Raw genomic sequence first — 18,143 nt, forward strand, 5'->3', positions numbered from 1 at the left:
TACGTAATGTTGAAGGTGTTTTGGCTAGCACAGAGTAGGAGAAAAGGGTAGCTTGGAAGAATTATTATCAGAGGTTGCTTAACACTGAGTTTGATTGGGATGAGGATAATTTGTCTGGTGATGATGTTGTAGAAGGGCCGGCTATGCAGATCAAGACAGAATGGGTAGTGGAGGCTATTAGGAAATTGAAGATTGGCAAGGCTGCAGGAGTATCAGGTATTGTTGCAGAGATGGTAAAAGCATGCAGATATATTGGTGTTGAACTTATTACAAGTCTTGCTAACCAGATTATAAAGGATGGTGCTATTCCGAATGAGTGGCAGGCAAGTGTAATAGTGAATTGTTTCAAGGGCAAGGGTGATGCATTAGAAAGAGGTAACTATGGAGGTTTATAGTTGGTTGATCAAGTAATAAAAGTTATTGAAAGAGTGATTGATAAGTTACTTAGAGAAAGAATTGATATAGATAAGATGCAATTTGGTTTTGTTCCAGGACGTGGCACTACAGATGCAATATTTTTACTCAGACAGCTTCAGGAAAAGTATTTAGGAAAGAGAAAGAATCTGTATTTTGCCTTTGTAGATTTAGAGAAAGCTTTTGATAGAGTGCCATGTAAAGTTATTTGGTGGGCTATGAGAAAATTAGGTGTGGACGAGTGGCTAGTTACGATGGTACAGTTTATGTACAGCAATGCTAGAAGTCGTGTAAGGATTAATGATTCACTTAGTGGTGAATTAAGTGTAAATGTTCGTGTACATCAGGGTTCTGTACTTAGTCCTTTGTTGTTTGTTCTAGTTTTAGAACCACTGTCGATGGAGTTCAGAACAGGTTGTCCATGGGAGTTATTGTATGCAAATGACTTGGTTCTCATAGCAGAGTCGATGGAAGAATTAGTTGAAAAGTTTGAGAAGTGGAAGAAAGGACTAGAAGAGAAAGGGCTAAGGGTGAACACAACAAAGTCTAAAGTCATGATTAGTAGCATTGCAGCCCAGTGTGACCTTGTAGTTGGAAAGTGGCCTTGTGGAGTCTGCAGGAAAGGGGTTGGTAGTAACTCAATTTTTTGTCAGACTTACAAGCAATGGCTACATAAGAAGTGCAGTAGTATTGGTGGAAGGTTAAGAGCTGACATTCAGTTTGTATGCAAGCGTTACAAAGGTGAGATTATAGAGATGAAGTATTTCCAGCTTTAATGATGTATAACAGTGGCTCATTAGAGATAGTTGAGAACTTCTGTTACTTAGGTGATATGTTGGGCAGTGAAGGGGGTGTTGGAAGAAGTGTTACTTGCAGGATAGGTTCTGCTTGGAAAAAGTTCAGAGAGTTACTTCCTTTGTTGACTAGAAGAGTCTTGTCAATTGAGGTAAAAGGTAGGTTGTGAGAGGCCTGTGTAAAAAGTGTTATGTTGTACGGTTGTGAGACATGGGCAGTGAAGCAGGAAGATCTTGACCATTTAGAAAGGAATGATATGAGAATGGTTAGGTGGATGTGTAACGCCAGTCTGAGAGACAGAAAGAGTTCAGATGAGCTAAGAAGCAGGCTAAGTATCCGCAGAATTAAAGATGTTATCCAGATAAGAAGATTGAATTGGCTGGGTCTCTTGGAAAGAATGGAGGGGGATGATTGGGTAAGAAAGTGTAGAGACTTGATAGTTCCTGGGGCAAAGCCCAGAGACAGACCGAGAAAGACTTGGCAGGAGGTTATAAGGACAGACTTGATACAGAGGAAGTTGAGTTTAGATCTAACACAGTCTAGATCAAATTGGAAGAGGGTCATTAATATACCCCGTCCAACCCATGCTAGCATGGAAAACGGACGTTAAGCCAAGAATGATGATGATGATGATGATGATAACTCATGTATAAAACTCAATTATATTTAACATATTGTATTCTGATAAAGATATTTTTTCAAAATATGATAAATAAAATTACTCTCACACAATCAGTTCAAAATTAACGCAGTTTATATTCACATTATATTGAACATTTTAAGCACAACTTATTATCAATCCTTAACTGGTGAAAGAAAATTCGTTTCCCGGAGGATAAAACAACTTGGCACTATGTAATTCTTTTGCTCCAGATTTATTCTGACTTATTAACCCAGGGTTTTTAAACTAAATGGGTTGGTTGTACGAACAAAATCATTTGTATATTTTCTTTTCTTCTTCTGAAGGAGTAAAGTTAAAAGATAATCAGAAAAAAAAATATTCTTTATTCACTCCATGTGTCTGCTCTTTATTAGTAAAAATAATAAAAAATTAATTTTTGATATGCGATATCAGATTTCTAAAATTATTTGCTTAATGTTTTACAAGATGTACAAAAGCTATATGATTTTTTTTATCATATTTGACCTAATTAATACATCTACATACGCACCAAAAGCCCATGTATTAGGTGATCTTCTTATGTCTCATGCTCTTTGCATTTCATATATAGGCTCTTCCTTGGATAGAGATGGAGGAAAATGGTGCATTGTATAATACTATTTTAAAGAAAGTAAGGTATCGGTCACACACCTTAGAAGACTTGGATGAAGGTGATTTATCCTTTAAGCAATGGGAAACTATAAAAGTCAAACAAATAAAAGCAGCATCGTTAGAAAAACTTGTAGAACATTTAACGCCGATATCTGAAGAAGAAGCTCAATCTGACCCTGGGTTTTTATTGGCATTCCTATGCACCTACAAAAGTTTTTCAACGACAACTGAAGTTATAGACCACCTGCTAAATAGGTATATATCGATTTGCATTACTTTACTTTAGAATGATGACCATATAGTGTGAATTGATGCTGCTTTTATTAGATTTTTGAAAGTTCTATAAGACAATAGAAATATCAGCTACTGAATGACTAACAACTCAACAAAGTACCTGAAGGGAATTAAATTTTGCAACAACTAATTTTTGTTAGAAATTTTTAGAAAATAAAACTTAATTTTTTGCAGAAACTAATTTTTCGAAAATTCATGAAAACTCATAAAAATTAATTACTGCGAAAATTAATTGCGGGTATATGTATAAGTTGATGTCTTTTTCTTTCTTTTTTTCTTTTTTTTTAATAGAAAAACTGCATTACCGTGTTATTATTTTTTATGATGCTCAAGATTAGTGTAAATGTTGTCCATGTCTATCTCAGCAACCAGTGTATATAATAAAATAAATTGCAGCAATTGTTATTGTTTTTTTCATTTTATTTTATTATTTGTTTTGAGTTGCTTGATAGTGACACAGTAACAATTATTAGAAAGAAAAAAAAGATGTAAAAAATATCTCTAGAATTGTGTTATAGAAAATCTGCATGAAAATCATTCTAGGAGTACTGCATAAACAATAAGGTTAAGGACATATTTTTTACCTATTTGGTTGTACACTCTGAAAACAATAGTGTGAGCTTTTATTGTAACATATTTTAATTAACATCATTCCTATCTTTCAGATTTGAATTTTGTGAAAATTACAAATTAACATTACATGAGGATGAAGCCAATAGAATTATCAGGTTTAAAATTAATAATTTCAGATTTGAAATTTTCCCTTCCATGTTGACATACTACCAAGAAATATATATTGTGTGTTTGTGAAAACATCTGTGAACAGCTGAAAATGGCATAAATGTGTATTGCCTAGTTGTGTGAAGATATTTATATGTCTCAAAACTTATAATAGAATAGTACATGTAAGTAAAAACTCCCTTTTTTAATTCTCGTATTTCTAGATTACTACATAAAGAAAAACGGTGAAAATGAAGTTTTTCCAGTGAAATATTGTCCATGTAAACTCCCTAAATTTTATAAAAAATTTGCTTTGTTGAAACTATAACATGTAATTTGGGAATTGTTATTCAATATAATATAGTGTTTTATCGTTTTTACAGGCGTATTTGTTCTGTTTTATCAATTTGGATAGACCAGTATCCTCTCGACTTTGACGAACCTCCTTCTTATAACAATCTGAACCGCTTAATTCGTTTTATGGAAAAACGCAGTCATATTTTAAGTGCAAAAGATCTTTATACTCGATGCGACCATAAGTTGACAACTCTTACTGTTAGTCCTTTTGATGATGAACGTAAGTTGTTTATTTTTTTAAGCCAGCATACTGTAAAGGAATAAATTGTGCTCATCCTGTCAACAATTTTAATGACACCTGTAATTATTCTTGTCTAGGGCCACTTAAATTTAAATTTTGTTCCTGTATATCTGTCATTGGCTGTAATTGCAAAAGAAGCAATTCATTTGGAGAAGATGAGAAAAGCTTTGAATTAAAAACGTTCTCTGCTGCCTTTATAGCAGAACAATTAACTGTTGTAGATTCTGTAAGTGATTAATTTAAAAGGAAAATTTTTTGCTAATTCAAAGAATAAAAATTGCTTATGTAGCCTTTACCTTTAAAAACATTTTCTATTGAATCAACAAGTAATAAAAACTGACTCATTTCTTAATTGTTTTTATTTTCAATTCAAGTTTTTCAATTATTTTATAGGAATTGTTTCTCAGGGTTGTTCCACGTGAATGTCTTGCTTATTTTTGGTCTAAAAGAGATCCATCCAAAGGTTCAAAGGCACAGTCAATCAAATTAACTGTTGAACAGTTTAATTTTGTAACTTTGAAAGTTACCTCTACAATACTGAATGCTAAAGATAAAACAAACACTTATACTTCGTCAGCACGTGCGAAAGTGATATCAAAATGGATAGATGTTGCACTGGTAAGATTCTGTTCACCCTTGTAATACACATTCATATTTTACTTAAATCTATAAGAATAAACACAAATAAACTTCTTTTTTGTATGTCTACTGCAAGCATCTTTGTGATATTAGGTCACTCATTTAATATATGAAAACTTCAACATTTGGCTTCACATGTTCTAAACAGAAAATACTACTGCAACTAAAAAAAAGCTTGCATGTAAAAATCTGACAATTAACATATTTTTTTTAATTTACAGGAATTGAGAGATTTGAAAAACTTTTCTAGTTTGAAGGCTATCTTATCTTCATTACAAGTAACAGCTGTCTATCGATTATCATGTTCATGGGAACTTGTCTCTAAGTAAGTTTATTGTAACTGTTTATTGTATTTTTATATATTTTGGGGGTTAGCAGGAAAACATTAAAATTGGATATTTAAAAGGTAGCTGGTTCCAGTTGTTTTAATATAATTATTTTGGCAAGTGAAGGTGTAACCTTGTATATTTTCTTCTGATTAATTTATTTGTGGTTATAATTGTTATCTATTGATGTGTGCTACCTCCAACATTTTAACTAAATTTTCAGACAGAATTGTATTCGAACCCACACACTTCACTTCACAGCGGATTTAAGTGACTTTTCTAGGGCTTACATCTTGAACTGCTCGTCCATCCCTTCATAGCACCAATTCTTCTGTATCAAACACCTTTCTTTGCTAGCTTAGTTACGTTTTTTTAGGTTGATTAGTTACATAGTTTACGATTTTTATAATTTAGATACTCAATGGAATTATATGAGGAGTTGTCAGAAATATTTTCAAATGATTCTAATCAAAAAGCATCCAGAGACTTACTCGTGCAGGTAAAACATTTGAGTAATCATGATAATTTTGAGAGCTTGATACTGAGAATGTGTTGAAACATCAGTAAGCATCGGTAGATAATTTTTCAGTTACATTACCACTGCTGCTTATATAAAAATCTGCAATATATATTATTTAAATAAAGTGCCAAACATATTTTAATACCATAAAAAAATTAAGTATCTCCATTGAAAGGATAGTATTCCTAACTAATTACGTCAGAAATGGTATATTTCACAGGTAATAATATTTCATAACTGATATGTTGAAATGTTTTCCCTGTCATTTTTTTATGTAATGGTTAGATGTGGATTTTTCTGTTATACTGCCATTTAAGAGTGTCATTAAAGCTTGATGGAAAAAGAAAGAAAAAATACATTTAAGATAATCTTGATGTACAAAAACGACTCTCCTCAGTGAATGACAGGCTCTATTTTCTGTTATCAGGAATTGTTTTCGATCTCATTTAGGTGCTCTAAATAATTTTAACAAATAGTTTCCTCAAAAAATTATTCTTATGTCCAATAGAAGCAGAACACAACAAAGCAGATCATCATTACCAAAAAAGAAATCTTAGTAACAGGAAAATCTTAGTAACAGGTGTTTGCACAAAACAATGATGCAACACATTGTTTATTGCAATGTACTGTCTTTTTTTATACAACGCAAGGCTGAGTGGCAGTGAACGTGTATGTTGAACCTTTCAAACAAGAATATTTCTTAAGAAACATTTGGGCCTTTAATGGTCCTGATTAATTTCACGTTTCTTAAATAAAAAAGTAGTGTATTGATGTTTCATAGTTGTGCATTTGTAATAAAAAGATTTATGCAGCGTCTGCATCTTGTTCAGCATTGATATCTTCATCTTGTTTGACGAGGTAACATTCTTTTTTTTATATATATATTTAGGAAGGAACTGCAAAATATTCTACTAATTCTCTTCGCAAATCAAAATCTAAACGTCAGTCATGGATGAAAGAGGTACTCTTAGTTTATATGCACCTGTATCCTCTACGTTCATAATAACATTATTAACCAAATGGAATAATTTTTGTGCCATCTAAATGGGTTTAACCCCTATAGAAATTAGTTTCTCAAAAAACTAGGTCCTCAAACTAAAGACTTTTAAAATGTCTCTCCCCACCCCTCCCGTCTTTCCAAAAAAAAGAATTTGCTTAAGCCATTAAAATGATGTTTCCACCCTCTTACCTTGTTGAAATTAACAACAGAATTTTTGATAAGGTCTTGATAATAAAACAATCATCATAACATGCATGGCAACTATGAAAATCTTTTATTTCAATGTAGGGGGTAACTCAGGGAACAGTACCATACCTTGGAACGTTTCTAACTGATCTTACCATGATAGATTCTGCTCTTCCAGACAATATCAAGGTATGAAGTATTATTGTTATTTATTGTTGTTTTTTAAGGTTTATGCTAAAAATTATTTTGGTCTATTTTTTTGCAAAATATTTGCATTTTAATTAGATAGTAACATGCTTGGTAGTAATAATGCACATAACATTTAATGTTATGTAAGCATTTGTGTGTGTTTTAGGAAAATTTAATCAATTTTGAAAAGAGACGTAAGGTAGGTTTATTTTCAAACCTTTTGTAAATTGATATTCTTGCAGAAAAAATGTTGAGCAACAAGCACTTAACTGCCTAGCATGGAATCTGTGGAGGTCAAAGTATTTTCTAAGAATATTGGATTTTTTTTGTATTTGATAGGAGTTTGAGATAGTTGTACAAATCAAACTACTGCAACAAGCAGCTAAAAACTATACATTCACCCCAGTTGAAGATTTTTTTATGTGGTTTAATTTGATAAAAACATACACAGATAAAGAAAGGTAATTTTTCTTTCATCAATTTATGACAGTAACATTACTAATATAGGGGTTGTTTACCTAATTATTATGGTTGGTTATGAGGGTGATTATTAGTGAAGCACAATCATCAAATATTTTCATTAGTCTACAAAGGCTATATTAGAGTATTTAAAGCTTCTATTTACAGAGGTTATTTTTTTTAATGTGCTCACTCTAGCTATGAAAAATCATTGGAGGTGGAACCACCACCACCAAAAGACGGTAGCAAACCCACCACTCCTCAACCCCAAAGGAAGTCAGTCAGCATAAAGTAAGTTTGTGAATTTTAATCAAGCCAAAATGTTTTAAAAAATTTTGAAAAATATACTAATTTAAAAATTACCCAATTTGTTACCTCAATGACCACCATTAATGAGGACCACATGATGATCTTGGTTTAACACTACTTTTACCGATTTATCTTAGGAGGTATTTGAGTGAATCTGATCTTCTCCACAAGATGGATAATGTTCATAAAAGCCTTTCGTCATTTTCACTCGTTCAACTTAAGCTGGCAAGACACAATGTATGTAGTTTGTGGCAGTATTTTTTACTGTAAGGTTTAAATGTCGCGAAAGTTGATAGTATGACAGTGAACAACGTTGCTTACATTCGTACTATTTAGGCAGGATAGCAACATGTTTTGCATTCAAATTTCTGGACCCACAGATCTTTATCATCCATGTATAAAAATTTTAACTATGATGTCAAATGCTCCTAATCAATATTGAACATTAATCTTGTATTGTTGCTCAAATGACAGCAACAAATTGATGCTTCTTTAAATACCTCCAGAGATAGGGAAATGTTTCTTCTGGCGCAACGTACATCACGCGCACGTGCACGCCACAGTCAACCACAACAAATCCCTGATCATCTAGTACCTATAGGGGTAAGTACTTACCATGCTGTGCTTAGTCATGTATATCAAGGTAAAGTCCCTATGATGCTATGTTTATCCATGCATATCAAATCAATGCAGCAAATAAGTAAAAACAGTTCTAGCGCACATGAAGGTAAATTCCCCTGCACTGCTGACGTCATCAAAAATCAACACATGCGCAGTAGCATCCAAGATACTGAGCAAACCAAGGAGAAAAAAAAGAGGGTTGTGGTGATAACATGAGTTGGTTTAGGAATACACCAGATCATATCAAGACACAGGACATGTGCCACTGGATTATTGAGGAAAGGCCCTACATGTTCGAGTATGTCCCGGACCAGTTCAAAAAGCAGGACATGTGCGACAAGGGTGTTGAAGAGGATCCCTACATGCTGGAGTATGTCCCGGACCGGTTCATGACGCAAGACATGTGCAACATGACCGTTGAAGAGTATTCCTACCTGTTCAAGTATGTACTGGACCGGTTCAGGATGCAGGACATATGCAACTGGATTGTTAAGGGAGACCCCCATTGGATCGAGGATGTGCCAGACTGGTTCAAAACGCAGGACATATGCAACAAAGCTGTTGAAGAGGATTCATGTCGAATCGAATATGTCCCGGATTGGTTTGTTACCCAGGACATGTGCTTTAGGGCTGTCAAAGATGAGCCTGAACTACTCGATGCCTATTGTCAGAGGAAAGCGGGGAAGACCAGAATTGGGAAAGAGCTGCTTCCGATGGCCTGGCATCCCGACAGGGCTATGGACTGGTGCTTTTCGGAAGATGAAAAGGCAGATCTTGAAAAGTTGTGGAGCTCCTAGGTTATCTCATAGCCCCTCAGGGTTATAAGATAAAATGGAACAATGTAAAGACTGTAAAAGGTTACTTGACGAGTATGACAGGTGTAGCTGTGGACAAAGGCTCATGATAGGGGCTAAAATGTTGTGCTGGTACTGTTATCAAGAGTATATCACATATAACGGGGGTAGTTGCGTATGTAATCCTCTGACGCTGTTGAAAATTTAATAAAAGAGATGCTAAAATTTGAGACTTCAAAAAGAATGGCTGCTAAGTGATGATTAAAAAACCATATATTTTATAGGTCTTGTATATTTTGTATATTTTATAGGCCTATAAAATATATAAAATTTAGGCTTGTAAACAGGTGGTGAATCTAGGTAGTGCTTACATACTGTACAGACGCTAGTTTCTGCCTTCTCCCCGGCCTTTCGCAACTAGCTGGGCACGTTTGCGTTTATTGATGGCGTCCACAAGGCCTTTAAAGCCTTGACGTATCTGTTCCTTCAATAACATGTGACGTTGTTTCTCCTGCATAATGAGACTAAACTCGTAGTCACTGATAACCCCATTTTCTACTGATTTTGAAATAATATCAACAATAGAGTTTAATTTCGACTCAGCTAATAGCCTTATACTTTTATGCTTCTTGGATTTGACACCATGCCTTTTTGAGGCGTTCCGCAGACCAGCTTGCCCAATTCCCATGGCTATTGTGATACCCCCATGGCAATACAGAGGGGAGCCCCTAAACCCGTGGCTAATGCCTCAATTCCAAGACCTGAGGTTATAATGCTGACACTCAATAATCCATGGACGCAGAAGCATACCCACGTCCCATGCATTTTGAACTTCTATGAAAGTCCGTCCCGTTCTTTGATTTCACTTCGCAGGTACTTTTCAATTTCTCCAATCTTGTCAAGTCTATATTTTTGGCTTTCGTGGATAGTATCATCCTCCACAGGCGCACTTGGTAAAATTGGATGGAGCTTCGTTACATCCATTTATTCTATGAGCAAATGTATTGTGATGCCATTAAAGGAAACATTTTTGTCATGATGGCATTCATCTGTCAGCATGAACTCGAGGCGATCCGTAGAACCCTTCAGGGGAAGGTATATCGGAGTGTCAAAAGTCCAGGTCACCATGTCCTCCCAAGCGTTTAATTCCTTGGTGGGAAGCAAAGCGAGAATTGACTTTTTTCCATCCAGTAGGCAGTCGTCTTCGTCCAGCTGCGGGCAAACGAGTCTCAATCTGTAGTAGACGTCAGCCTTGTAGACTACATCGTAGTCGCCCTTTGTGTAGTACTTTTTACTGGGGTCGTAGGGCAGGCCCATAAGCTCTTGCAGTTGTCGATGAATGACCACCGTATACCCGTCACTAACACGGATCCTAGAGAGTCCATTTTTTAGGACAAACAGCTTTATCTGCCTCTGCCTTGCCGTTCATGATCTCAATTCAAGTAACCCTCTGATCATGCCCTGTCTTACGGATGACAAGTTCATTCTTGCTGTAAAGGTTCAGCCATATAGGTCGAATACTAATAGATTTCAGAGCTATGAAGTGTCCTATCCCAGGTAATCCTCGAAAATTGTGGGTTTTTCAATGTCAGTGATGTAGAGTTGATGAATATCTATTCGTACAATCCTAGGGCAAGGTACGCGCCAAACCATGGGAGATACTCGCAAAGGCTCAAGGGGGGTGACCTTTCGGTGCAGGATATTGTTATCGATAATCAGGGCTCCTCGTTCAAGGTGAAATTTCCAGACATTTTTGTCGACTATGAGTTAGGGGTAGCCAATGGCGGGCTGGTGAAGGAGTGGAACAGTCACCCTTTTAGTCCATGGTCTACACAACTTAAACTTTTAATCAACAAAGGCTCCTACAATTAGCTCTGGAATTTGGGGTGTCTGGCAGTGAGCAGGAATGGAAAAACGAAAGCATGTTCAATAGTTGGCAGCTCCATCGTCAAGATTATCCCGGTCCAGGCCCAAGTTACTTCGACGAAGACTCGTGGAGTCGCTGGATCATCGAGAAAAGCCAGGGCCTCACCCGCATTGGTATTGAAAGGTTATTACAAAGCGTGCGCTCCTACGCATACCTAATTCTAGAGAGTCAGGCAAATGCGAGATCTGGAATCATCGGGAATCAAGGCAGTGCAATTGATGCCCAACATCTGTACCTAACAAAGTTTGAGGAACTAGTAATTAGGGACACCAATTATTGGATTATTTTTCCATTGGTGTTAATCCAGTAGGAGTCATCATCGCCTATATCTGGCTTAGGTAAAGTCTACTGTGTTTCATCAAACATATTAGACTTATTTTCTCTTTCCAACATGGGCTACGACAAAAGCAACAGAGGCTGCGAGTGCTATATACAAGTGTTTGGCTGCGTGTTCGACAATCTTTGCCGCTACTCTTAGCAAGAACGAGACTATGGTACCAATAATCCAGGTAATGCAGCACCTGCCTTGGCTGCTAGGTATTTTAGGAATCTTTCAAGCCTTTCCAGCTGCTTCTCTACAAATCCCTTCCCTGCGGAACTTCCTCCTGCACCTGTCGCGGCACCTCCCCCTGTCACAGCGAGTACAATAGTGGAAATCAGTAGACCAATAGCAGAGACAATACTCGCTATAGTCAGCCCCTGCTCCTTGAAGAGGATCTTGAGCTTTTCAAGCAGGGACGTGTCATCCCCAGCGATTTTTATTAGGGTTTCCTTAATACCCTTCAACTGATTAACAATTTGAGATGAGAGTAACCCATCTGCCTCCTGCGCGGCCTTTTTCTGATCCTCTAATTTTTCAATTTCCTCCCTGACCTTCGCGATATCCCCATTCCATATTTCCTGCTGTTCCTCACTAGCTCCGGGTGTAGCCTTTTTTTCTCAAGTCTTTTCACCTTTGTCTCTGCCTTGTCTATCTCGCCATCATACAAGATCATCTTGCCCTTCAATAGCTTCAAATTGCCATGTATGGTTTGAATCTCCAGGTTGAGCCCCCTTCTTTCGCGTTCGGTGAATACTTCACCACCACCAAACGAAGTATCTTTTTGTATAAAGCTCTCAGTTTGATCCAGGGTATCCTCAACGTTTCCTGCAAAAGTATCCATTTCGATATCCTCACCCTTCTCCTCAACCTCCTTCTCTATATCCGCATATTTTTGCATAAGGTTCTGGGCCTGTGCCTTACTGCCCTTGTTGGGTGTAGTATAGTCGGCAAAACCTAAGGCTTGCAGACGCGTACTACCTAACAACTTTCGTATCTGGCCAACAGTTTTTAATTTACCGTTAAGATTTGTAATCACTATACCATCGACAGCAAGTTGATTCCCCGTCATTTCAAACTCGTTGTAAAATTTCGTGGATGGTATCAGGTTCAAATCCTTACTAAGGCGTTCGTAAAGGTCGTCGACCTTTGATTTTAGTATATCCTGCCTATGCCCTGGAAGCCTAGTCCCCGGAACACCCTGTTGTACCTCTGACAAAAGGCCCCGGCGTTGCTGGAGGCCTTGGCGTATCTTCAGGTCTGTCATCTGGACGGCCCCCTCCTCAATATCGGGTTCAAATACTGGATTCGCCGGCATATCTTTTATTGTAAAAAAAATCATCTAAAATAAAGATATGAGTAACACATTCGGAAGTACATTGGATCCATACGGTAAAACGAAACAGCTTTTTGGTCTCAAAGGAAGGTGGCCACGTGTCCAGATTACTAATACACCCTCCACGCTTAATCAAAATGAGGACTTGTACGTGGATATTCCTAACATGCGACAGGATGAGGTTATTTTTCCAGGGTCTATGAAACTGTTGTTTGACCTGGAACTCACAGGAACAAACACGAAGTGCACCATCGTCTCGAATATAGGCAAAAGCCTGGTGCGAGATTTACGTATTACCTTGAATGGCAACAAGGTGCAAAATATCAATGATTTCAACACGTTCGCAGTCTACCGGGACTTGTGGCTACCATAATTGACCGCGAAAACAATTTAATCCCTGAAGGCATTACCCCAATGATGGTACCATGCGGGCCCTACAGGTCAAGGTCACTGAATATGTCGGGACGGATGAAAAGAAGGCGATTGCTGCGGCCTATGGTAACACTTTCTGTATTCCGCTGGGGAAGCTCTTCGAGTTGACTAGGGACTTGCCGTTTTATCCGCACAGCCTGTATGATAGATTACAGTTTGTCCTACATTTTGCCTTACATAACGACGTTATCAAGGATGCAGGTGCGGCAGCCTCGGGGAGCACGGCGGCAAAGCCGGCCGATGCCACATATAAAATCACCAACATCAAGCTAGAGTTTGACAAAATCACTCACGAGGGTCTCGCGAGTGCCATGATGTCCCGTTACGCAAGACTAGCACTACCCTACAAAAGGATCCTAAGAAGCAAAGTAGTCACAATGAAAAAGGCTGATACCAGCTACAACCTTCAGATTGACACCCCGGCGAAGATTTTGAAAGGTGTCCTATTACACTTCGTGGACCCATCAAAAGTAAAGGCTTATTCCGGTATCAACGAGGTGTTCTACAATCCTTAGATCGAAAAGATTCCATCACAGTCGAGGGGGAGCCTAACGAGCTGTACTCTCATGCCATGCTTGCTAAGGATCATTTGGAGCAGATCATAAATTTATTCGGTAATCACGATTCCAATGTGACGATTGACCAATTCTTCAATGAACGATACGCCCTGTTTATCGACTTTCGATCAAGCCCGGACCACACTCTTCAGGGCTCTGGGAGACCCCTACAACGCCTGAGTGACGGCATCACCCTCCATATGACAAAGAAAGCTGACGGATCTGGGGATATTCGGTGTTACGTATACTTGCTTCAAGACGCTCAGCTTAACGTACTCGACGGCCGTTATCATTCGGTGGAATACTGAAATAAAATGGCTACCCTCGCGATAATGGCAGGGGAGCGCTAATTAACGCACTCGCGTTCAGCGGTACAAATTTCCTATTCAGTAAACTCGGTGGACACGGCGAAGCGAAGCACAAGAGGCATGACGAAGCTATGGAAAATCTACAGAACGCCCAGGCTCAATGGGTACGCGATCGACAAGCCAAGATCGACTGGTTTAACAGGCAACGAGAGCTTAAACGGCAGGCCGGGAGGAGCTTTAAGGAGTTTGACGAGGGTATGTACAAGTACTACATTACTACACGGCCCCGAAGTTGTCGGATTACTACAAACCTAGCAAGAAGCAACAAAATGGAGAGTTCACTTTCGTTATTGGATCATTGACCCTTCTAGGGTTTGTGGCCTACAGGTATTTGTAAGAATGTTTTTGACATTATAATAAACATGTCAAAAACACATATCATTACTGAGGAGAAGGCAGAAAATTTTAGCAATATCTACTATACCCCAGAACATCTCTGGACTGGACGAAAAGCCATCAAATTGCTAGCCTCAGAAGCTGGCTTATCAAAAAAGAAGGTCACTCACTGGCTGTCCAGGCAACTGCTCTGGCTACGACATATCAAAGGCCCGAAACGTATCGATTACCCGCATTTCAGTATCACGAAACCAAATCAGATGCACCAGTTTGATCTACTTTATATGCCTCATGATAAGCTGTATGGAAATACCCATAAATACCAGTGTGATAACGGCTCCGAATTCAAGTCAAGTGTAACGAAACTGTTAGAGGACAAGGGGGTGGAGATTAAACGGGCCACCACCAAGTATCGACATACCTTCACAGCGTTTGTGGAAAGCTACAACAAAATACTCGCTGAGAGACTCTTAAAACCCCAAGATGCGCAAGAGTTAGTCACCGAGGAGACGTCAAGCACTTGGGTAAAGCATCTGTACACTATTGTGAAAAATTTAAACAATACCAAGACTACCATGATCGGTATGAAGCCTGACAAGGCGATCCAACTGGATGATGTACCACTTGCCAAGGAGCAACAATATCCCGAAGAGAAGTCATTACCCGAGGATGGATTATATTTGTATTTGTTGCAACCTGGAGAGGAGCATGGTGATGCGAGACGACGCGCAACTGACGCCTGGTGGAGTAAAAAGACGTACAGGTTGGATAGGATCGTAGCAGGTAGTCGTGTGCTGTACTATTTGAAGGACGGTCCTAATCGTAGCTTTGTCTCGGAAGAACTCATGCTTATTCCCGAAGATGTCGAAATACCCCCAGAGGGGGTTAAGGCTTGGTATATTGGATAGGGTAGGGTTCTAGAATTTTTACTACTTACAGGAGTAGTAAAAATTAGCGTCTGCCTAGTCATCTAGTGCCGGAACACCCAAATCGTACAGGTCATCCCAAGTAAGGTCGATAAGCCTGAAATGGTTTCTGTAACGCTCCACATGCTCCTCCTCTTCAAACCGATTAAAGGCGTGTATACCGTTGGGGTTGTCTATGACTACAATCTCTTCTGCGTTTGAGTAGTTGTCCTTGAACCACAATAATGCTAATATTGCGCCTCTGAACACGCGTGCAATAATAGGGAAGATGATGGTACTCGTCCTGTGCGCTGTGCTTGCGATGGATTATGATGACGTTGTCTTTACCTAGATCTTGGGCATGTGGTACATGTCTTTCTCGAAGCCTTGCATTTTCCTGGGTCTGTACCTCAAGTTTATCCCCCAGCACCACGAGTCTCTATCGTCTAGATCGTCCATAAGAATAGCGATGGCAATATCCCTGTCCTCGATGGTCTCCTGTATTTTTTCCACCCCCTTCCCAGCCAACCATTTTGTCAAAGCTACGGCTCTGGGCTTTCTTGACTTGACAACAATTTCCAATGCGCCTGGTAACGTGACAAAGACATCGTGTGAGTTTTTCCCTCTTCCAAGAGGTAGGGTGGCACCCCCACCCCTTTTTCCTACAATTTCTTGCCTTGTAGTTTCCTCAGCCAAATATTGAAATTTACGTGCCATATCAGCAATGCCTTAGAACCGTCCTAGATCGGCTCTTTTAAAGAGAGGTTGATTTTGTTCATCGAAGAGAGTCTCGATTGCTCCGGCAGGCACTGTGTTGAATAAGGTGAGCTTTGAAGACATTTTAATATACAAGGGGCCAGCCAGAAGATTTCACCTGTAATTTTACTACTCACAAGAGTAGTAAAATTAGTGCCTGCTTACGACATATCAAACGTCCCTTCGAATAGCTCCCGCGTATCATCTTCAGGTAGCTTTTTTGTATGGACAAATCTTCCATACAAAAAAGTTTAGGTGGTCACTCGAGAATTTTCCAAGTCTTAGGGTGCTCCAATCTCACATACAGGCACGCATGTTTGGATTTTTCAACCCAACCCTGATCTCGCCCAGTCGGAAATTAGGTTGGTTTCCTCGTCTATCATTTTCATGTCCGATCTTTCGTTTGGATACCACAAAAACAGGACTTTTTTCTGTCTCCTCAAATTTTTAGGCAAGGCAGTGTACGACTGCGTGAGTAGCCACAAACTATGCTTCCTAGTCTGCATGAGACCGCCAATTCAAGCAAAGGCTGACGTTTTTTACCAAGGTCTTCATTAGCAATAAAGTCATCCATGATAAACATCCATGATAAAGCGTCTCTTCACCTGCCAGTAACGACGATAATTTTTGTATCCATTCAAACAGCTGATCCTTGGGGTCTATCAGAAACACGTAATCATGTCTTATTCCATCTAATTGTTGGACACAAAATAATGATATTGTAGAAATGTTGTCTATATTCATTTTCAAGCAGGTCCAGAACACGCTGAGTTTTCCCCCAGCTTGTAGGTCCTGTAAAAATACAACTGTGTGGGTCCTTTACGATGTCTAGCATCATTTTATTGATAGCACCATTTTTTATTATGTATTTTCGGGATAGTCGACAGACAATCGGTACAGATCCACGCACCGCCGTAGTTATTCACCAGATGTCCCGGCAGGCAGGGCAGAACACGGTCTTTCGAGTCTTGTATTCTAGGGGTAGGGAAGAATATGTTATTTTTTTCCTTCTAGGAACCGCAAGGCATTGCGGTACCTCTTGACGAGCCGTGCTTTTTCCTGAGAAATGGGGCAGGGCTCAGGATTAAAGAAGGGTGCCTTGATTGGTGTTTTCAACAGCTCGGCGTACCGAGGCACAATATCATGGGAAATATGGTGTAGAGACGTAGGTAATTTTCATCCTGTTGGACCTTTCTAATTTCTGCATCTATTTTGATGGGGTCTACATCCATTTATTGTTTGGGGACGATCCACCCCTTGGCCACGGCCATCTCGCGACTCGCTCTGCCTGCAGAAAAATAGACCACCATCTTGAGGACGTCGTTAGTATCCATCTTGGTAGAGGGGCGTGAAATGCCCAAGAATTTCTTACCTGCTAAGGCACAAGCAAAGGTATAACCTAAATCGATTATGGTCTCATACAACATGTCCAAAATTTCCTTCTCTTTGGGGCTAATGTTACTTTCCATGTGTGCTTTGCTTGTAGTCATTTATTTAATGCATTCGGAAAATATCGATTTGAGGCTAAGATTTGCCCTGTTTCCCCTGCTGAGGCTCGGGGGCCGGGTTTTGAGATTTGGGGGCAAATTTGTACCACACCCCAACCCCCACTGCCAATATGGCCAGCGTGCCAATACTGTAAATGTAGACGTTTGACTGTACGGAACTGGCCTCAGAAGAGGTTTTCACTGCAGGTTCTACTGTACCTTGTTGTTTCATTTCTTCCTTCCTCTTCTTCATCAGTGCCGCCAGCTTGTGACCCTGCGCAACTCTTCCCGGATGCTTTAGTGGTTTTGTAATAACTCTCTCTTCTTCACTCATTTATCTTATAGCTCTGAAGGATAAGATAAATTTTACTGTCCTCAGGGATCTTCCTTAGTCTCCGCCTCAGCCTCTTTCTCACATGCCTCGCGGTATGGCCAATGACTAAGATAGGCGCCAAACACCTGCCAATTGTACAATAAACGACGATCCCCAAATCCGTCATGCTATCTCTAATTATAGCGTCCTCTTCAATGTCCCTACGATGTCCACGAAATTTCCAACAAGATTTGCGTACAGATTGACTAC

General features: G+C 39.0%; 1 protein-coding gene across 3 annotated transcripts in view; it reads left to right on the top strand.

Annotated features, from left to right (window-relative positions):
• The window catches only part of LOC130612113 (ral guanine nucleotide dissociation stimulator-like), a 31,225-nt gene that overhangs the window by 4,273 nt on the left and 8,809 nt on the right, over positions 1–18,143 (top strand). For all 3 annotated transcript variants that reach the window (XM_057433405.1, XM_057433404.1, XM_057433403.1), the window contains exons 2-14: positions 2,442–2,737; positions 3,442–3,504; positions 3,880–4,073; positions 4,172–4,320; positions 4,488–4,712; positions 4,955–5,058; positions 5,474–5,558; positions 6,469–6,540; positions 6,868–6,954; positions 7,121–7,153; positions 7,294–7,415; positions 7,612–7,704; positions 7,860–7,959. In XM_057433405.1, coding sequence (XP_057289388.1) covers positions 2,442–2,737; positions 3,442–3,504; positions 3,880–4,073; positions 4,172–4,320; positions 4,488–4,712; positions 4,955–5,058; positions 5,474–5,558; positions 6,469–6,540; positions 6,868–6,954; positions 7,121–7,153; positions 7,294–7,415; positions 7,612–7,704; positions 7,860–7,959 — 1,623 coding nt within the window. The remainder of the gene's footprint in view (positions 1–2,441; positions 2,738–3,441; positions 3,505–3,879; positions 4,074–4,171; positions 4,321–4,487; positions 4,713–4,954; positions 5,059–5,473; positions 5,559–6,468; positions 6,541–6,867; positions 6,955–7,120; positions 7,154–7,293; positions 7,416–7,611; positions 7,705–7,859; positions 7,960–18,143) is intronic.

The sequence above is a fragment of the Hydractinia symbiolongicarpus genome, chromosome 10 (genome assembly GCF_029227915.1).
Source record: "Hydractinia symbiolongicarpus strain clone_291-10 chromosome 10, HSymV2.1, whole genome shotgun sequence".
Taxonomy (NCBI): domain Eukaryota; kingdom Metazoa; phylum Cnidaria; class Hydrozoa; order Anthoathecata; family Hydractiniidae; genus Hydractinia; species Hydractinia symbiolongicarpus.